The sequence below is a fragment of the Rhopilema esculentum genome, chromosome 13 (genome assembly GCF_057945365.1).
Source record: "Rhopilema esculentum isolate cy_ngs chromosome 13, ASM5794536v1, whole genome shotgun sequence".
In the NCBI taxonomy this organism is placed as follows: Eukaryota; Metazoa; Cnidaria; class Scyphozoa; order Rhizostomeae; family Rhizostomatidae; genus Rhopilema; species Rhopilema esculentum.
This window is the reverse complement of record NC_142827.1, coordinates 9,945,834-9,967,107: the sequence shown is the minus strand read 5'-3', so window position 1 is coordinate 9,967,107 and position 21,274 is coordinate 9,945,834. Positions and strand designations below refer to the sequence as shown.

Sequence of the window (21,274 nt, the reverse complement as noted above, 5' to 3'; positions counted from 1 at the left end):
TCTTTTGAAATACCTTTGTATTTCAATCTTTTTCTTCTTGTTTTTGCTATCTCATTGGAAGCTTTTTTTGCTATTTCCAACCTCTGCAATGATTTAATTGCTGATGCTTTTTTTGTATGTACACCAGCCTCTATACCTAAACACTGGCAAAGCACAGTTTTGAATGTTGCACCCATTGAAAACTGGCATGCTGCCATTGATACAGCTGTTTCCAGCGTATGCCTTCCAACATATACAATTTTAGGGCAAATTCTCCAAACAACATTGTGAAAAGATTCATTGGTATTTTGCGTCGAAGCACAGGAACATCTTTTAAGTAGATCTTCATTAGCAAGGCGTTGAAAAACTGGAACCATTTTTTTGCTACATCTGATGACAATGTAGCATGAGCCTTGTGACTCCCAGGGCTGTTGCCTTTTGCAAGGTCTCTCTGCCAGAAACACCAAGATGTAGCACCAGGGGGACAATGACTATGCTTTGGGTTTGCATCCGAAGAGGCTAAATGAAAAAGAATTGCAAAAATTCGTTTCTTCAGAAGTGGGACATCATCTGAATGCTCCTTGACAGCTTTGCCATAATAGTTTTGAATTCTTAGCACCATGTCCTTTGTCACTTTTCCTTTGCCAGAGATTGGACTGCCCTCTGCCTTTGAAGTATCAATTAGCTTCCTTAGAGCAGTGCCCATCCTTTTGGAGACATGGTTTATGCAATCCTCCTTTGTTATCTCTTTTTCCTCTCCATACACTTGCAAATCTGATACAGCTTGGAATGATTTGCTGTCCCCATCACAGAGCATGGCAACGTAGCGCAATTTGTGTTTCTCTATTGACCTCCTCCAAAGTCTCTTTGCACATTCCATCTCCATTCCATTTGAAGATCCATTGAAGTTTTTTGAGCAATTTGCTGCATGTTTTTCTGCCCACCCTTCGATTTGCTCTGCATCTTCTGCGATCTTGCATTTTATACAGAAATTTGATAAGACCTCAAAATCAATAAGAAGGCCAGTTTCTAAATCAATAACTGAAGCCAGGCAATTATGAGAGGAGTGACCTCTCTTCTGCCAGGAACCATCAAAGGAAACCCCTATGTCCAAAATTCCATCTTCATCTGGTAAAATTCCCTGCTTCCCATAAACATCAAATATGGTCTCAACAGACTTTTTGGAAACCTGCTCAAACGCTGCCTTACTTGCGTCATTTATTCTTTTCTGCAGTTTCTGGTATCCATTTTTGCTCAAGCAGTGAGAAAAATTCATGGTACCACACCAATCTTTCATTGCCGAATAGCCACAGCCTATTCCTCTGAACGCAACTGTTGCTAGAATGTTTATTTCAAAGGGAGAGCTGACACTCGTAGAATCGTTAAGCCTTTTACAGAGATAGCCTTTAAAGGAAAGGCCAACAGGGCAATCATGTTCTTAGATTTTACAAAATTTCGTTGTCCCCAGTTTTATCACTATTAAATAGTTTCTAAATTTTTTACTTCGAGTTCTGAAGTTTTTTAATTTTGTCTGACTGTCCAGACTCGTTTTTGTTATAGCCAGTAGTTTCTTATAAACAAAATGAGTGTATGTCCGAAAGTTTGATGAGTTTGTGGAAAACGCGCGAACAACCGCAGCAACATCTCAGGCAAGGTTAAAGTCCGCAGCAGAGTGGAGAGAGAAATTGGAGACAGGACTAAAGTACTAAAGGGCGTCTGCCTGCCAGTTACTCCAAATAGAAGCTGCCATATTAGCACTCAATCGTCATGTCAAGGGAAGATATCATCTACTTAGCTCTTCTGCTATTATGTATACCGCTAGGACACTTGGTCAAGTCACTCAACAGCGCTAGTCTGAAGCAATTCTTGACATTTTCAGCTGGCCTAACTGTTGCCCTCCTTACCGCCGGATTTGAAGGAATCTGGCATTCAGCTTTGACAATCCTCGGGAATTTCTTATTGGTCAAGGTTGTTGGATTAAGGTAGATTTTTGTGTGTTTTTTATAGCTATGAAGTATGATCTGACTGCTAACTGTGACATCAGTTTGTTCTGTTTTTTTTGGGGGGCCTGCGAGAGCAGCCATAGTGGGGGAGCAGAGCAGTGGTTATTCCTGTACATTAAGATTGTCAAGTTTGAAGCAGTGTTCTAAACCGCCCAGATTTTTTTTATTATCTTGCTGTCCCAAACAGTGTTTGAGTTTACTCCACTGTTTAATATAATCCATCCAGTCTGATTCCAGATGATGGAAAAAATATGTTTATTCGAGTTTCTTTTTTTAAAACTCCTCATCACACAAATTCCATCAAACAATTACCAAAAAGGCAAAACTGTTACTTTATTCAAAACTAACTAACTATTCTTGAGGAGGAATTTGCTAATATATCAAGAAAGAGCACCCCCTGTTGAGTAGAAAGCACCCTCTGTCAAGGAGAGAGCACCCTGTATTGAGTAATAGAGAGCACCTCTTGTTTATTCAATGCAAATTTAAAGTGCTTAAGGGCCCAGAGGCACTGTATAGAAGTTGAATGGGATGAAGTTTGTCAAAATTGAAAATCAATGAAAGCTTTTTTGACTTGAACAAACAAGGGGGCATTTCCATTGTCATAACTGCTTCAAGGCAGGAAGACCTTTGAGGGATTAAGCAAATATTTACAACAAATGTTGCTGGGTGCACTAGAAAACTTACATATGTAGCAGATAAACACCTATTTAGAAGAGAATAGGGATTGCATTTGTCATGATATGTCCTGTTTCAAATGGTAGTCTGCCCGGGTCCTTAGATAAGTTGCATGTTCCTAAATATAAGAACTTAGATATGTAATGAAATTGCAGAGATATGAGAATGGAAGATTAATAGCTGCTGCATGTCTAGGAAACAGAATATCTGAGTTAGAATTAAGAAATGAGCTTAGCCATATACATCCTCTATGAATTTAAAAATGTTATTTCATCTATAATCCAAACTTTTGGAAAGGTTCCTAATATGATCATGTCCATAGCAGAAAGTACCCCTTGCCCCAGGGCTTTTTGTAAGAAATAGCCCATGCAAGTGGCCCAGTGCTCGGTGGTTTCTCTTGCCTGATTGATCGCTCTAAAAATGATAATAATCATGATGCTAAAAGCGTCTGTAATGTTGATAAAAACCATATGTTCCTTTTTTAAGGTTTAATTACCCAACATAAATGTGCTTTGTTTATCAACTTTATGTATACATCACATCATATGGACATTATTGCTGGATGATAGCAAAATATTGTTCCAGATCTTTTTGAAAACGCTTTTAACTACCATGAAAATGCTCCAAGTGCTATTCTAGTTCAACACTAAGTACCCAAAATATTCCTAAATGTTCATGGAGGAATTGATTTTCAAATGTATTTTTTCGTTGAGATGTTTTCAAGTCAGCTTACTTATAGTTCCTATATTTTGATATATAAGCTTTTTGCTGTCTATGTTACTTGCTTGGGTCACAAAAGATGACTAGAAATGTGTTAATTGATGCGACATTTATTACTCAAAATTTACTGTTTTGCCCCAGCAATCAAACGTTCACGTCGTTGGGTTTGTGCAAGAGCTGACATCATCGTGAGTGATCGCTTGCATCAAAGTTTGGATGTGACTTTATTTGACCTGTTAGCAACAATCTAGCTTGAGAGTTAAATTGATGAAACAAACTTTTCCAGTGCACTCTTTCGGTATGAATGCACTTTATAAGAACACTCATTCCTCAAATAGTGAAAAAGAAAAATCAAGCCTTGGCAATAAATAGAAAAGAGTTACTTTTGACACAAATAAAGGAGATTCAGCCCCTTTAAGCTCCCAACAGAAGAACATTACCTTTTCAGTACTTTGTGTACCTCTAATGTGTACTTTGTTGGGATACTACTGCTATGGTCTAGAGGGTCATAGCCTGACCCTCCCTCCATCTTTTAAACAATTTTGAAATGCAACTAATTTTTACCATAAATAAGCTGGTTGAGGTTTGATAAAGAAATTCTTCCTTAGTTGCTGTTGTAAACATTGCAACATAGGTGGTTAAAGATAAGCCTTATATCTACCTCATTTGTGGCAACCTTATTGTGAAAAAGACCATAAGCTATATTTAATTTGAATAAATTTGTGGTATAAGAAAAGAGTAGGTTTGGAAATTTGCATTGCTGTTCAATTCTTCAACAGCAGCTTTTCACTCTCACACGGTTCTCAAATCTAGCTACAGAACATCTTAGGTATTTAAGCTTAGTTGCATAAAGGGGTGTTCCTTCTGTTTGTTTGATCTATCACCTGCATGTTTAACAATAAATGGTTTTTATTTTAGGTATTGCACACTGGCATCGTTTCTGTTTGTCTTTGGATACTTGTTCTTCTTTAGAACTTGCACCTGGTATGGATTCCCAACACCTCCATCTCACTGTAATGCTATTCAGCTACTTGTTACTATCAGGGTAAGGGTCATTTCAATATGTGCAATGTGCATTGCATCTTTGGTATTATTTACCCAGCTTTCAACTTCAGCTGCAATTTTCATGATACTGCAGCAATGAAAAGCTTAACAGAACGCTTCTCAGCCATGCAGTTGCATCTCTTTAAAGTTGAGCTGAATTCAGATTTACCAGCAATTCCAGTAGATGGTAGGTCTATGGTACTGCCAGTTTTGGAAAGTTGTAGTTGAAAGTTGAAATGTGCCCCTAGATTTTGAAAAACCCACAAACCTGTTACATGTAACATGTCATGCACAATAGGACAGTTCTAAGACGCAACTCCGACTTTCATACTTAACATAATTACCAGGCACATTTTAGGCAATTCTCTTTGGATGTTATTACATTCAGTTGTTATGTCCCTGGATATATCAGGAATTTCAATTAGCTAGTATCTGTTAAATAAGGGGTTATTATCTTTTTGATTAGATCTCTCATTAATTTTGAACTATCTTTTTGCTTCCATAAAATAATATTTTGCAATTTATTAAACTATTTTTGTTCACTGTCAGCTCTCTTATTGTACAGGTGATTGGCCTAGTATTTGAGTATCGCCAAAGTCATTTAAACCCAAAGAAGGATGATGATGAAAGCTACAGTCCAGTTGTCAGAGAAGTGAGACTTTGGGAGTCTCCAATCAATCCCAATCTTTATGATTATTACAGCTATGCATATTGTTACTGTGGATTGATGACTGGGCCTTATTACACATATAAGACATATAAGGACATGCTTAATCAGGATGGTACAAAAATAGCAACATTTTGGCCAGCTTTACGGAAACTGAGAAGTTTGCCAATGTATGCTGTTCCATATCTTATCTTGCAGTCGTACTTTCCAGCAAAGCATATAGGAACATATGAGTATTTGAATCATGAATGGGGTTTAGCTTACAGATTACTGTACCTTGTGCCATGCTTCACTTGGTTCAGATATAGATTCTATATTGGTTGGATGCTGGCTGAAGCAATGTGTATCACATTAGGGCTTGGTGCTTACCCATTTGAAAGTGAGCCAAAACCAGGCATAGGACCCACAAAGCCCTATGAAATAAATAATGGCAAAGAGATTGAAAAGAAACAAAATGGTGACACTCATAGGTTTGTATCACCAATCATAAATTGTATCTTTTTATTGTGAAGTTTATAAAACCAATATGAAGCCTCCTAAATAAGTAAATGAATGGGTAAATGGGTATTTGTACAGGAAGATTTTAGATAACGTTCTAGAACTTATATACATCATTAGATGTGTGTAAAAGAATTGTGGGAAAATCATAGTACCAGGACTGCTTGATGTATCAACACTAAATAGCGTAAATCCTCCAAAGAGGGCCTGTGGCACATTGAGCACCACAATGTGTTAAGAGAAAATCAGAAACCGCATTTCACTATTGGATACAGGCTTTCTAATAGATAATTGTGAGTTAGCAATTCTTTTTTTTACAGTTTTGGAACTGTTCAGAATATAGACATCTTTGATGTTGAGTTTTCATCACAAGTAAGATATGCAATGAAGGCATGGAATAAAACTGTGCAATGGTGGCTTGCCAACTATGTTCATAGACAAGTACCATTCAAGAAGCACAGGTAAGCTGGCTTTGTAAGGTTTTCATATTTTTCAAAAACCATGGCAACCATTCTGCAGGGCAAACTTGTTTTTTGTCTTTAATTTGCTTTCTAGCCCACTAGTCTATTGAAAAATGTTCAACTAGAATTTCAAAATTGAAAGTGTTTGTGGATTTGTGTTTATCATTTATTCCTGGTGCTTTGTTGCATTCCTGACCTAAGTTTGGTTACATGGACTGCATGTCTTTCTCTCGCTCCAGTGACATCATGCCTTGTAAGGACAGGGGTTCCAGCTCTATCAAGTGCTTTCACAAGTTGATAGAAAGCTCTTTGAGCTTGATTGATCAAGTGATTACTGAGTTAATATGGTCTAAAACAAATATAAGCATACTATGACATGAAAAATCATGTTTCTGAAAAATCACATGTTTCTGAAATCCTCCGCAGAGTTGCTTGCTTTAGCTGGACACATTACCTTTAACATTCTGTTAAAAAATGTTTAAGAGAGCAACAAATATTTACGTATAAATTGGCTCTATGTTAACAAACTCTTTCAAATGTACAAGTGGACTTCCTACCTTTATGATTCATGCCAAAAATTTCATCTTGGAAATATGGCATCATTAAGACAAATAAATCATCACAAAGCTTATGTTTCAACAGAATTTGCTTGATACATTCTGAGCAAACAGACCTCGATTTTTCAAACATCATTGACTACTAATTGAACTAGTAAGCTATCACATAAAGCCATACATTTTCCCTCTATATCCACCCGTTTTTGCTCCTCGCAATGCCTGGTTGGCATCATAAAGTAGTTTTTTCTCAACTTATGGCTTCTAGTGTATTATTGACATAGCAATGTTCACAAAGCTAAGCTAGAGAGGCATTTTGCTCTTCGCAAATGTCTTTGTCACTTTACTTTCTCTTGATATTAACTACTTGATTTTCCTTTCAGTATTGTTGTGCCTTCTTGTCTAACAGAATCTCACCTAGAACTTTTTTCTTGGATGCTGTCCAGAACTTCAAATCATACACAATTTCTTATAACAAATTTTTGCTGTAGCAAAACTTTGACCTTCTTGGGCTCATTTATTCCGAAATACTGGCTATCACCACTAATTAACAGAAAACCACATTTTTTTATTAAAATCGTATATTTCTTTATTAGTCAAGCAAGCATGTACCGTAGCAGAGTTTTGAAAATTGAAATGTTTGTCATAGACATGACAGCTTTTGCTATGCTACTTTTAAATCAAATAGTATTTCTATGCAACTTAATTGACAGCTGTTCTGGTTGGTAAAAGTTGTTATTTAATATGTGACCCTAAAGTGACAGTTTTGACCAGAATCCTGTGGAGCATTGATCAGCTTGGGTCGAAGTTGGAAATCCTTTCAAAATGCTATTTACTTGGAATTTTAAATTCAGGCTCTATGTTTTGTTAGTCAACCATTTGGAGTAAATGAAGGGCTCCATGGACATTTATGATTGAGAAACATCAAGAATTAGTATTTTGTTGCTGATTGGGTACAAAACAATAGGTCTATTGTATAATCCAACAAATGGGAATTAAAATGGCCTTTGAAATGCATCAGAACATAGTGAATTTAAGTATGAAGAAAAAAGGTTTGTCTATCACTAGTTGATTTATTTGGTTATGTCTTTTATGCTGACATTGAAGTACTGTTTTATATTATTCCTTTCAGGATGGCTATTGTGTTGTTTATCAGTGCCTTTTGGCATGGTGTGTATCCTGGCTACTATGTCACGTTCATGAGTGTTCCATTGATGATATTCTCAGATAGTCAATTTGAAAAGCTGGTAAAGCCTTATCTCAGTAACAGTAGGCAGCTTTATTACTTTGAATGGGTGCGCTGGTTTTGCCTGTATAGAACATACGAGTACTTAAGTGTAGGATTTATCATGCTGAAGCTAGATGTAGTATGGACTGTTTTTAAAGCCAATTATTTCATTGGGCACATTATCATGGTAATTGTATCAATACTACCATTTATTGTGCCAAGAAGAAGACCAACAGTAAACAAAGATGCAGGTGGTAATGAAGCAAACTTGAAAGACAGTGGTACTGTGAACAGTAAGACAGATTGATGCTCTGGATTCCATGCTGAAGAGAGATTGTACTTGTTTAAACAAAGATTAAGTTTATAACCTCTAGATTATTCTGTTGTACAGTTTTAGCTGTCCATGATGAAACCAAACCTGAGATTTATTCATATTGTGATAACATCAGTTTCATTACAACTATACTTTATATGAATTGACATGTTGGATGCATGGGAAGTGGAAAAACTTGGTCTGGAATATAATGGGTCTTTATACTCAAACCCTAAGGACAATAAATTTTATTTATACAAACTTTAGAGGATGTGTCTAAATAAAGATTTGCTTTAATATGTGTTATGTGAGTGCACTCTCCGAGCAGAGGCTGTGGCAGTAACCAACCTTTTTTGCCAGGGCTAGTTGTCAGGGCTAGAAGCGCATCTGCAATGAAGAGTGATGTGAGTGCACAATTCACATGTTAAGTAGGGCTTTTGCTCCATACCAACATCACACAAACAATACAGGTGATTGATCTTGTTGACATTTAGTGGCTACCATCAAAGAAAGTTCTTTGCTCTTTTCGAGTCATGAGTTGATACCATTTGTTGTGGCTGGAGTAAAATGCTGCTGTTATTTATTCTCCCCTTGGAAATTTGCTGCTTTCATCTGGAAATTCTCTCATTTTACTGACTTTCATCTCCTTTAATTGTGTGTTCGTTTTACTGACTATTTAGCTATTTTCATTAAAAATCTGCTTTGATGATACAGTGGTGAAATGATTGTAACTTGTCTTTATGTAGCTAAGTACATTCACAAAGCATATTAACTTCTTTCAGAATTGTGTTTTCGGTCACTGGTTTTTTGGGCCAAGGATTTTATGAGATCCTGTGTGTTATATGGCAAGTTATAATTAAAAACACACTTAGCTTTTGAACAAAAATAAATGAAACACAAATTTTAAACAAAAGATATGCAACTTTATATTTTTTTTTTGTTTATTGTAAACAAATGTTAGAAGATTGAAAGAACATTAACTGAATGAAATGAATTTGTAATGAGAACATACGTTGGGGAATATACTGGAAGAAAATATGAGCGAGTGACAACCAGGGCAGGGCTCAAACCTGGCATCACTTTACATTGAGCCAATACCAACTGAGCTACCTGGTCACGTTTTCAAATACAAGCCCAAAGCACTGCCACTCACACACCCCCACTCTTCACCAAGTGTTCAGAAAAAGCCATTACAGTCTACCCGACATGGTATGAGGGAGTAATTCCAGCACCGGGGAAGGGGGCAGTTGCTGCCAACACAACTGGACTAGGGTTGCAACAAAAAAGTGATTGAAGAACAGGATTTGGAAAATAATACTGAGAGAAAATGTGAGGAAGTGACATGATCTGTATTCTGTGAATTTGTGTCAAAATTTAAATGGATGATTATATCTGTATGTGATCTTAACCATTCCAATACACAATCACGATTCTTAATGATATCATTTTGGTAAGGCTGCAGACCTCTTTTGTTTATGCATTTTAGGTTATGTGTGATTCTCAAGAAACAATCAACCACCTTTCATTGTTGCTTACAAAGCTAATCTAATTCTCTCCCCACTCCTTCCAGAATGATGCAATTACATGGACTCCAAAAGTAGTGAGAAAATTGCACAATTGTGTTGACCCCTTGTTATTGGTTTAAATTTAAAGTAAACTAGTGCAAACAGAACAGAAAATGAGGCATGATAAAACAATGGTAAATCAGGATAGAAAATCTTGATAGAAATAAAGGGCAAAAGTAAAATGACATGTTTGCTGAAACTCAGTTTGAATAGTTATTCCCATTCAGGTCTCTCTGGTGGTCTGCCACATGGTTGAAGCATTTTCTGTAATAAAATGTGGATTAAAGTTATTATGAATTGTTTCATCTGTTCGAGAGGAAGTATTAATGTTGTGAAAAGTTAGCTTGTTACCAATCTAAACAAACTGCATTTTGCAGTTCATCAAACAAAAAGTAACTTTTTGATAAATGTTTGAAGAAAAAGCATCTCTATTGAAGGTGTTAATTAAATAATGCAGGAAGGCACAAACTTTCTTAATATTTTTGAGTTTTCTTTTGTAGAAATTGGTGTTTAATTGCTGTCATATGTAGAGCATATGAATGTTCATCTTACTTTGGTTCTATAATACTTATCTACAGGTTAGATAATTGGCAATTTTGTATAACCTGTTTTTGTCCAGTTACATATCAGATATCAGCTCTTTGAAGTGTATAATACCATGAAAATACCTTTTGTAGATTGAATTTCACTCTAGCTTTAGCCTCATTCTCAGCAATTGCAAAGAACTCAAGAAGATTGTTATGTCCAATGTAGGATGCTACAGAGTCTCTTTGTTGATTCACTAACCACTCACTGAAGCAGAATAAGTTGCAATACAGAAATAAAACACAAAACAGTATTTTAATGTAAATGTTACTTTATTAGCATGTTTGAATAAATTTGAACTTGTGTGCAGGAAAGTACTCTAGATCAGACCAAAAAAATCATGCAGCCACAGAAGCTGTATTTGAATTTTTTTTACAAACTCAATAGCCAAACAGAACTTTTAAAATTAAATAAAAATTTGTTGCAAAATAATAACTACTTACAACTTTGTTGTATCTGAGTGACCAGTGCCAACATATTTTGACTGTACTGTGGAAAGATTTGATCTGGTTATGAATCAATACTATTTCAAAGAAGAAGTGCTATAAAGGAGTAAAAAAAATTCAATATGATATTAATGTTGGAAAATATGTTGGGACCAACATTGAGTCTAGCAGAGATTTCCAAAAATGTTTGTGACCACCTGGATTGCTGTGACCACCTGGATTGCTAGTATGTAAATCAGTTTTAGTTGTTTGTGTCCTTGTCTTAAATTGGTGAAAACATTAAATCTTCATTGAAATTGGAGTTCCTACTGGCCAGTGTCAGCAACTTGGAAACCATGGGTCACAGAGGGCATGTGCCCCTCCACTTTTTATGAAAGAAAAGTTCCTATTTGCAGCTTACAGAGGTGCCCCTTTTGCTTACACATGCTCACAACTTTTACAATGCTCCCGATCTTTTTGGCTTAACTGGAAAGTAAAGGAATGTTTGCTGCATTGACTTTAGTCTGAATAGAATCACCTAGAATCAAGTTCAGCAATATGAAATTTTTTGACTCCCAGGTCCAGATTGGAAGCTTTGCCCTGCACCTGCACTTTATTGGGTGTGCATTTCTTAGTGTTGTCTACCATTTTAGGCCTACAAAAATCGATTTGAGTTCAAATGGCAACAAAGATATGGAAACATGCACTGTGTGGCATAATGACTTGCCTTTGTTTTGACTCACCTTGCTTTTTTACATTCTAATTTGATTGACAAACAGTTTGTCTAATGAGCTGAATGGATCACATTATCTTGTATTTGCTGCTCAAGCAAAGTTCAAGATTAAGTTCTAGTTCAGAGTGGACTAATAACTAAGTCTGTAACTGGCTTGCTTGAGCAAGTATCCAAGTTTCAAATCTGGTCCCCATTTGGGAAGCTTTTTGGAATCAAGCCCTGTTATGAGTTGCCAACAAGCAATAGCAAATGATATGACATATATCTGGTGTGAGCTTTACACCAGTTCGGAATCCATGTAGCTTATGCCGGAGATATCTGGCATAGACTAAGGATTTCACATTGTCTTTCTATTGTTTATTGGCGTATGTCCGGCATGAGCTTCACATGGATTCCACCCTGGGCTTTACATGGATTCAACCTTGGCTTGAATGGAAACAACAAAAGAAATTGTTAACTTACAGTGCTCTAACTGGCTGTGAATATTATACCTGTCCACCTAAAAAACAAAACATTCACCATGGTATAGAGTAATTCAAAATTAAAGTGCAAATTTCATTGCTTTCCATTACAAGATATAAGGAATGCCAGATTTACTACAAAAATGGTGAATTACAATAATCGTAAAAAGTCTGAACTTGCGGTGGTGGATTTAAGGGGGGGGGGCAACTAGGGACAGTGTTGAAGCAAGTTTGGTACCACTTTTGTGAAACTGTGCGCCCTTTTTTAAGAATGAGAATCGGGTGAAAAAGTTTACAAGACCTATAGGCTAATTTTCCTCAAGGACTTCTTCAAAGTTAATTTGTTTGTTATGAAAATGGATCATCTTTTGCTAGAAAAATTACGCTTTTGAAGACAACAAAGGCGTTACAGTGTACTTTCGTCACCAATTTCTGAACATTTTTCAGCGCCCCCACTACCAACTGCCTCTCCTACAAATTTGCTCTGGATCCGGCCCTGTGAATTTGTGTAATCTTTTAAAACTGAAAACTTAAATTTTTGTATGGAATATTGTGGGAGGAGACTGTGAAAAGCCGAAACGGTTATGCTTTTGCTGTTGAAGGAAATATATTATAGCTACATTACTTTTCTAGTCTTAACATTAATATGACGACTCCAAGTGATCTTAACGTAAGAACTAGACAAATAATGCGGGCATATTATGAAAAACGTTCAGGAATTGGAGGGAGTAGAAAAATGAACTTAAGTACTTTCAGATGGTTAATATACAAAAAGGCAGAAAGTGATTTAAGATATTAGGTTCCAGTGTCAAATACAACAAGCTTATAATAACATGTTGGTGCCTCGATTAACAGATCATTGGGTGGAAAGACTTTTGTGATGTAAACTTCTATTATTTTTGAATGAATAATATCATTATTATCGCTCACCATAACTGTTTCGCGCAGGCAACTCTTCAAAAGAAGACCCAAAGAATGAATTATGCTGCTAACATCTTGTACTTGCCTCGTTTCAAAGGTTGCGATCGAGATTGGCGCAATTTCAACTTGTTTTTCAAAATGTCAGCTTCAAAATCAGAAAGCTCTGATTCAACTGTCATCTTTCAAAACGACATAAAGAATGAAGTAAGAGAAATTGGTGAACAAGCAATATGGTCATTATCATCTTGCAAGCCTGGTTTTGGAATTGAACAGTTGAGAGACAATAATTACGATACTTACTGGCAATCTGACGGACCACAACCTCATTTGATTAACATTCAATTCAGGTATAGCTTTTAGGATTTTTTCATTTGATTTCTGATTACGATTTATGATAATATTGTATGATGACAAATATTTGATACCTTGGGGGCCTAATTAAAATAGTATAGTTGGAAAACAAGATGTGCAAGAGCAAAAAAGTGTGAGCAAAGTATGCAAAGGTGCTAACATAAGTGTGCAACCAGGGTGCATTCCATGTCAACTGTACGCCGAAGGTCCACCGGGGTATTTGTTTAGGTACGCCGATAATATGAAAGCAGTCAGTAAAACTGTAAACATTGTTGCGCCAGGACAAAGAAACTGACTATTAGAGAAAACTGTGGTGTATGAGTCTTTATTTTACGTTAACATGTACATGGCTTCATGTTTAGCATGCCAACTAACGAAAATTTTTCGAACGCCGAAAAAACTTGGGTTTACGCCAAAGATCTTCGAGCCTTAGTACATGGAATTCACCCTGGGTGTCAATGTGTGTAAACTATCCAGACTGCAGAGTATGGCAAGGAATGTTCCTGCACACCTGGTAAAGAGTATTGTGGTTTTGAGATCTGGATGTGACATGGATGTGTCTATTGCTTATGGCACGGTCAATTATGTTTTCTCAAAATCAACATAATCTTACATTGGTTTGATAAAAAAATAGGTATCAATCATGAACATTTTCTTATCATATTTCATTTTCGCTTCTTGATTCAAAACCTTTGGCTTTAATAGTCTTGCACACTTGAAGTACACACTTGCACACTTGAAGTTTTGCTGTTGCAAAGGTTACGTTAGGTTACGGCCCAATAATGTGTGTAGCAATCTTGCAACTGGCAAAGTGCAGCCTAAGGCTGCGTTCACACTAACAGCTTGCTTTATCTTGTGAAAGTGCAATATAATGTTTCCAACTTCCTGTTCATATTGACAAGTAGTGTCAAAGTGTGGATGGGCCATGTGTTATAGAAATTGCTTTGATGTACCGCTCCTTCAGCCTAACAGTTTAATTTTAAAAGTTACCCCTCTTGGCCTAAGAACAGACTATAATAATTTCAAAATGAATCGTTTAGCACTCACAATAATCTATCAAGGCATTGAGAAAACAGGAGATTGGGAATCCATCTAACAAACAAAACTAGAGAACTGCCAATTGATCCTAAATAATATCTGTTTTGATCAGTTTTAAAATTAAATTAATCTTATATGGAGTTTTTGTTATGCTTGAACTTTAGAGTAATTTCTTTCATGTTTATCTTTGAAAAAAATTCAAAATACTATTCTCCACAATTGTCATTTATCCATTTTATTTCCATTTTACAGTCCCTTTTCATTATCAGAAAATTATATCAAATTATCCGAAAAAGTTTAGGGAGAAAACCTTGTGACTGCATTATTTCTGTGACTTCTGCTCAGTAACTAATAGTAAAATCCCGGTTGCAGTGCTTAGGGTATTGTTTTTCCACGTCTGAAATGAACAGTTCAAAACCCATCTTGCATATTTCTGTGTTAAAGTTAACCAATGTTTCCTTCCAGCATTAGAAATAAAACTCTCCCTCAAAGAGAACTGTCTACTTGGTCTTGCAGATCAAAAACGACAGCTAAAACATGCAATTTCAATATTGTGCTGCATTTACTGGAAAAACCGTGCGTGAAAAACTATGATGGCGGCATATTTCAGATTATTGGTAGAGCCCAATTTTCGTTTTATCTAGCATCCGTTGGTAACATTTTCCATAGGCAACCTCAACAGTCATGTGCTCGCGTTTCTGATTGCCTGATCTTGAGTATATATATTTCCTAGCGTAGAGTGTTCTAACGTTTTATACTCAACAACAAAAAGATTGTTTGGTAAGAGAATTGTTATTTTTGTGTTATGCAAGCTTTATATGAATTTGAAAGAGTCCGTTCTTTTAAATCCTTAAGCAAGGGGGTGCATGAGCCAAGAAAAAGTATTGGATTTCTGAACAGCGCAGGAAACTTCCTTAAATGGGATCTTGCTTTAGCTTTCACATTTTTAAAGTCAGCTGCGAGTTCTCCTAAAAGAACGCCACATTTCTGGCAAACAAAGGCAAACAAGTTTCAGTCTAAAATGTTTGAATTTTTTAAAGAATACAAAGGATGGGGTGTTGTGTGACAATGGGGTGGGCTTTCTGATTTTGAATTGTTAAAACGTCTGCTAATTTTTCATTTGAGGTTGGGCATGTTCTTGTTATGTACGTATTTTTTGAAAATCGAGCCTCAATGTTCTTTTTAAGTATGCTCTTGCTAAAAAGAGTATATCTTTCTTCCACCATAAAACACAGAAGACCAGCTGTTGTGTTCAATACCGACAGGTCTGCTAGTGAACCAATTTCCATCCTTGTAGAATCGCTCAAAAGCCCCCACCTCCAGTTTTTCGAATGCATAATTCAAGTCCATGATAATTCACATATTTAGCAGAAAATGAAATCTCCAGCCAACCTCTTGGTGCGCTCTCTGTTGATCTTCTTGTGATGTGATGTGAGATTTTTGACTTTATTAGATGTAATGTTTTTAGACTGGACTTTAATTTGCCTACGTTGCTATTCTGTAAAGATTTTGTGGTAGAAAGTGTACTACTTTTCGTATATATCCTTTACTTTTCGCCTTTTAGGAAAAAGACACTGGTAAGATTTGTCAGTATTTTCACTGATTACAAATCAGATGAAAGCTACACCCCAAATAAAATATCAGTCCGGGTTGGGAACGATTTCCATGATTTGAAACAAGTTGATCTGCTAGAACTTGACGAGCCATATGGATGGGTGAATATTGAACTGAAAAACGATGACCAGTGCATCAAGACATTCATGATCCAACTCGCTGTTGTTGGCAACCACCAGAATGGAAGAGATACGCATATTCGACAAATTAAAGTCTTTGCACCAAATGTAGAACGAAAGGATATATCAATGCCTAATTCTTCGCAGTTTTCATCGATAGAACTGTCAATGTACAGCCGATTGCGCTAAAATCAATGCGATAGAATGGATGGCTACATCAAAGACCTCTCTGAAACACAGTGGAAATTTGTGACGAGAATTTGTCCAATTAATGATCGTGTTTTTAGCAATACCGTGAGGCTCAGCCATTCATTGATCTTTTCACAATTGCAGCGGGGCGAGAGAAAGGAATAAAATTCCAGCGTCTCTTTTAAAAGACAGTAAACCAAAGAAATTTGGCACCATAAATGGCATAGGTTAAAATCTGATGCCATACGTTCCAAGAGACCAAATGCAAGTTAGTTATTCCTCGATACTATCTAACTTGCAGCACAAATGTTATCACAACCTTTATATTGATGTGTAGTACTTTTAAGAATCTACAATGACACTAGTTGTTACGTTTTTTGTTATTGCTGAACTTTTTCAGCTCCACAAATATACGCCACACGGATGTACGATGCGATAGCTCTTGAAAAATGCGAGACAGTCTTGGCGATTGATTCAATTCCAAGAAAAAACAGCTCGTCGCGTCATGATTTCGCGACGTCGTCATCTTAATAGCTGAAACGACACGACTCATCAACATCAATAACAAACATATCATTTTCAAGGTAGTATTATAATACCCTATAGTGAGCATCCTTTTACCATATCAGAATAGCGTAATATCATGCCGTATTATCATAACGTAATACCTAATCATAATATGATAGGCTTCCATGGGGATATGGGAAGCTATTGCTTCAAATTAAATTAGATTCAAACTATAGGTTTTTTCTTGCGTTGAAAAGCATGTGGAAATAGGATATATCTGACTTCTTATACAAACCTACTTCGATTTTTTGTATATCACTTACATATTAATCTACTATGTGATATGAGATTTCTCGGAATTTAAAATTTTCTGGAATCTGGGCAACGTAGTATGTCTTGAATCTTAGAACACATAGTTTCATTAAAAAAATCCTTCAAAATGGCAAAGATTGACAGGATGTTTTTTTTGAAGTTCCACAACTAGAAGCCATTAGCCCAAACCACTTTTCTTGTTAAGCAGATCAACTGATTGGCGTTTTGGCTCTGAGAAGTGTAAGAATTTGGAAAGTACTTACGAATGAAATGTTATTTCCTTGTTAGCCACTTTTGCACTGCTGTGTTCTTAAGACACAAAAACTAGAGCAAAGTTGATTATCGTCATCGGAAATAACCAGGGATTTATTTCCAGACAAATGATACTTAGCACTACGCTTTTGCGTAAATCTCAACTTAAAACCGACTTTATATCATCGCCAAATATACGAAACGAACAACAGTTGTTTATGATATAGTTTTCCTTTAAAGATAACCCCCTGTAAATACAGGATACAGCGAATTTGTGTAATAGCTTTTTAGTTAGATGGTGATTCAGCAATGGTTCTTAGTTAATTTCGTAATGCAAGGCTCGTGTTGGGGCCCAGTCCCCTTTGTTCAATGAAAAGGCGGACTATTTTGCTACTTGCGATTGGTTTTTGAGATTTTTAAACGATCTCTATTCCCATTATTGTTTAAACATTTTTGCTAGCAAAACCATTTTATACAAGGAAGGTATCTATGGACAAGAAAGTTTAACCGCAGAAGTTTCCAAATTATTGTTCTTTGAAGTTTGACAATTTTGGCATTTCAAACAAGCCTATATTTTTCGCACGTTTTATTCAAATTTTTGCACACTTTCGCGAAAGGCTGTTGTTTTTGCGTTCCTTGCATCCACAGGAACTTAATTAATCTAGAGGAGGGGGTCAAGTAGTAGACCGTCTCTGATTAATATCTTGGGTTGGAGGGTCAATTGTTCCTAGTTAGTATGTTAGTTGGTGGTAAGGCGGCGGTAAGGTAAGGCAGGCCGGGGGCTGGGGGCGCAGGAACCCCCCCTAATAATTGTCAAAACTGTAGTATGTTTCCTTAATAACAATGTACTGAATGAGAAAGAAAATAATGGGCAGCCCCCCCCCTCAATATGAATTTCGTTCCGACGGCACTGTTAGGGGATGGTTAATGGCTATAGGAGGTAAATCAAGGGTTTCTAGGTGGTAAGACATGGAATGTTAGTTTGGAATATTTGTACTTCAATATTCTTGTCTGAGAGTCTTGAAAAAAGCAGTTTTAATTGGATGTCAAGGTTAGAAAATTTAAGAAATTTGGTCCGCCGGAGCCTTTAAGCTGCCTCATATGTAGCCGTAGCTCATTTTATCGATTCTGTTTACTCATATGTGTAATATTTTCTAGTAGAATTCTTTACAGTTCTACGAAAATGCGCAAAGGTTTGCTGAATACCCAAAAATTAGCAACTTTATGCTTTGGAGGCAAAGCACGACAGTCTTTACCCTGTGCTGATTCTTTTTATTATGAGAAAAATTATTTTTGTTGAAATTTCTTGTAATCTGAATTTTTGCCTTCCACAGTTTCGCAGCTGGAATTTGCCCGGTGTTTTCAATTTTATCAGCAGCCAATCCTTTTAGCGTAGGGTGTGGCTTCCACCGACATCCGAGACTTTCTTCTGACATTTAGCTTAAGGATTCTATAAATTGATATCCTGATGAAATTTAAGATTGATTCGTAAGTCGATATAAAGGCATTTCGAAGATGTATCGTTTACGTTTATGGTTTATTGTGCTCTGAAACGCAAATTTCTCATCAACATCTTTCTCCTAAACTTTGGTGATCTTAAGGCATATTTCATCTCGACAGATCTTCAAGACCAGTGGAATTTTAACTATTTCCTTTGCAGACATGTTGATTCAGAAATTTAATCATTTTGTTTTAACAATTGTTTGTTTGGATCAAGTAAATATGAAATCATAAATGTTAAAACAATGATATGTGCCAAATTATAACACAGTAGCATGCTTCATAGGGATGTAAAATTTCAGTTATTCACTCTTTAGAGATAAATTTTATCAATATACAAGGTGTGATAAGAAGCTTTTATAGATACAAGAAAATTCATACACATGCACATGATTGGTATAGTTGTCCAATCTGTCAAAGCTTTTTCATCTGACACTCCACATGGTATAAAATGTCAGAATAAGGTTCTAAAAGAACAAGATGGAATTTTTCATCAAAGACAAGTTGCTCCCTATCAAAATGTGAGTGGCAAGTTTAACCAATTTGTGATAGCTTCAAAGGTGAACAAATGAAAACAGACAGAAGATGCTCTTGTCCCATATGGTCAAAACACTCTTAAAAATACCTGTATACTAAGGAAACCTTTATTAAACAAAAGGAAATTACACTGACCTGAACAGTGTTTGTTATATTTAGGCTCCAATGTAATATATGTTGAAGGTAGACATCATAAAATCTATTTTATGCAATAATCAGTAAATGTTATTACTCACTCACAAAAAATTAAGACTTATGATAAACACTTGAAAATACAAACAAGAAAACTTATAAAAATATGTACATGCAAGTTTTTATTGTAGTCACACTTCAGGCAATTATTAGAACAAATCTTAAACATAACTTATAGTATCTACATACAAACAGAATTCTGTTTTTAAATAAAACAATATTAATCTTTAAGACATATCAAACAAAAGAACAAATATACAGTTATTTAATTTTTACATCAAAGAAAAGTTTATTTTTATGCATATGCAAGTTGCAAGCTAAACCAATTTGTGATGGCTTCAAATGTGAAACCACAATAGTGTCCTAAATGCTTTGACAGGTAACAGGATTAACAAATCAATTTTCCAATTGATTCGGAATGTCTATTAAGATCTGTTTATTAGGATATTAAATTCTGGTCCTTTGGAAATAATCTTAGTCCAATGAGAGTATTTGATCATGCTTAACTGTCATCATAAACATCAAGTCAACTGTACGTCTCTGCTTTTAAATACATCAAAAAGGATTTTTATTGCTTCTAGTGCTGGAACCAATTTATTAAAGTCTTGTGTCTTCTAGAACTGTAATTGCAGTTTCATTATTATTATCAGAAATAAGTTCATCTTCGTTGTCAAATTCGCTTTCCTCCATTGACATCTGCTCATAAAGTTGTTGCTCAACTGCTTTAAGTTCTTGTATTTTACCACCTAGGTGAATAAATTGCCTGGTCAAATTTTTATCCATTACTTTGACTTCCTGCATTTCCTTTTTCAGTGTTGACAGAAGTCCATCAATCCTTGTTCTTTGCTGGTCCCATGAATCTGATCCTGATCTTGTATCTTCACCTATAACTGGTTGTTGCAATGAAGACTGCACAGCATTAACTCCATTTTGAGTTGGTTTTTCTTTCCCTTTTTCCTCACTTCCATTTGGTGGTTTCATTTTTACCTACAAATTGGCAAAGTTTTCAAAGAATAACAAAACCAAAAACTAGACATGCCCATGATAGTGTATCAAAAGCATTCAAATCATTTTTCATCTAGCCTAGTCCCAGATTTCAATTACTGTTTCCTTGTTCAAGATTTAGAACAGGGAAACAGGAAATTATTTATCCATAGCTATATAGTTTTTTATGTCGCGAGGCACAGAAATAATGAATATTTTATGGCTGCAAAAACAAATAGACACACAAATTTTGGATTAAATAATTTTTCATTTGATGTTTTGAACCTAATGCTGTTATCTCTAGATTCTATCTAAAAAAGCCTTGATATATAACCAAAAATTAAGTTTCAGAAAATTCATAACCTTCGCAATGGCGGAAAACGGAAACGAATTTAAATAAGCAAATGCTTCAGTGAAAATACATTTTATCTATAGTCAATGGCACCTTGTCTAAGCCATTCCAGAAAATTTAACATTGTTCAACCATGTGGGGGATTAGAACAACGCCCAGATTCCATAATTAAAGTTTGGTTCTCCATGATTTTCCACAGACCGAAATCTTATGACATCCGTTAATAAAACACATCCCTGTCTAGTTAAACTAGGTAACTACTGTTAATTAAAAGAATCTTACCGTATCGGTAATGAAATGTTTCGAGTCTTCTCGATCCAAAGTAACTTTCCAATCTTTGAATATCTTCGATTACTTCCCTTTCTAACCGAAGTACAAATGGCATCGGGCATTGGCTTGTGTTTATAATGCTCTTTGATGTGACAGTGATCAAAGAGCAATTTCCCGCAATGATCGTGCAGATCAACAAACATAAAATTGAATAATTGCCAATGC

At 35.8% G+C, this 21,274-nt stretch overlaps 4 protein-coding genes across 4 annotated transcripts; 2 read left to right on the top strand and 2 right to left on the bottom strand.

Annotated features, from left to right (window-relative positions):
• The first annotated feature begins 1,746 nt into the window (after positions 1 to 1,746).
• Positions 1,747 to 13,180, top strand: LOC135691707 (membrane-bound acylglycerophosphatidylinositol O-acyltransferase mboat7). Its single transcript, XM_065209661.2, has 5 exons — positions 1,747 to 1,961; positions 4,296 to 4,422; positions 4,987 to 5,558; positions 5,907 to 6,047; positions 7,734 to 13,180. Exons 1-5 carry the CDS (start codon positions 1,747 to 1,749, stop codon positions 8,134 to 8,136), a joined length of 1,458 nt encoding a protein of 485 aa, XP_065065733.2. The 3' UTR covers positions 8,137 to 13,180.
• LOC135691710 (splicing factor 3B subunit 5) lies at positions 9,832 to 12,918 on the bottom strand. Its single transcript, XM_065209664.2, has 5 exons — positions 12,842 to 12,918; positions 11,913 to 11,949; positions 10,736 to 10,781; positions 10,376 to 10,499; positions 9,832 to 9,971 (listed from the first exon to the last, which is right to left on the bottom strand). The coding sequence occupies exons 1-5, from the start codon at positions 12,842 to 12,844 to the stop codon at positions 9,921 to 9,923; spliced, it is 261 nt and encodes an 86-aa protein (XP_065065736.1). The 5' UTR covers positions 12,845 to 12,918; the 3' UTR covers positions 9,832 to 9,920.
• On the top strand, positions 12,971 to 16,412 carry LOC135691709 (anaphase-promoting complex subunit 10). Its single transcript, XM_065209663.2, has 2 exons — positions 12,971 to 13,179; positions 15,786 to 16,412. Exons 1-2 carry the CDS (start codon positions 12,971 to 12,973, stop codon positions 16,141 to 16,143), a joined length of 567 nt encoding a protein of 188 aa, XP_065065735.1. The 3' UTR covers positions 16,144 to 16,412.
• A 1,427-nt stretch (positions 16,413 to 17,839) lies between these two features.
• On the bottom strand, positions 17,840 to 21,268 carry LOC148958642 (uncharacterized). The gene is made up of 2 exons (XM_089112092.1): positions 21,062 to 21,268; positions 17,840 to 20,430 (listed from the first exon to the last, which is right to left on the bottom strand). The coding sequence occupies exon 2, from the start codon at positions 20,422 to 20,424 to the stop codon at positions 20,041 to 20,043; it is 384 nt and encodes a 127-aa protein (XP_088968218.1). The 5' UTR covers positions 20,425 to 20,430; positions 21,062 to 21,268; the 3' UTR covers positions 17,840 to 20,040.
• Positions 21,269 to 21,274: the final 6 nt, after the last annotated feature.

Coding starts and splice junctions, on each gene's coding strand:
- LOC135691710 (XM_065209664.2), bottom strand. Junction 10,782..11,912: donor TCACAGCCAGTTAGAGCACT/GTAAGTTAACAA, acceptor ATCTTTCCACAG/TACAGTCAAAATATGTTGGC. Junction 9,972..10,375: donor TGAAATTCAATCTACAAAAG/GTATTTTCATGG, acceptor ATTTTATTACAG/AAAATGCTTCAACCATGTGG.
- LOC135691707 (XM_065209661.2), top strand. CDS start 1,747: ATGTCAAGGGAAGATATCATCTACTTAGCTCTTCTGCTATTATGTATA. Junction 4,423..4,986: donor AGCTACTTGTTACTATCAGG/GTAAGGGTCATT, acceptor CTTATTGTACAG/GTGATTGGCCTAGTATTTGA. Junction 5,559..5,906: donor CAAAATGGTGACACTCATAG/GTTTGTATCACC, acceptor TTTTTTTTACAG/TTTTGGAACTGTTCAGAATA.
- LOC148958642 (XM_089112092.1), bottom strand. CDS start 20,424: ATGAAACCACCAAATGGAAGTGAGGAAAAAGGGAAAGAAAAACCAACT.
- LOC135691709 (XM_065209663.2), top strand. CDS start 12,971: ATGTCAGCTTCAAAATCAGAAAGCTCTGATTCAACTGTCATCTTTCAA. Junction 13,180..15,785: donor TTGATTAACATTCAATTCAG/GTATAGCTTTTA, acceptor TTCGCCTTTTAG/GAAAAAGACACTGGTAAGAT.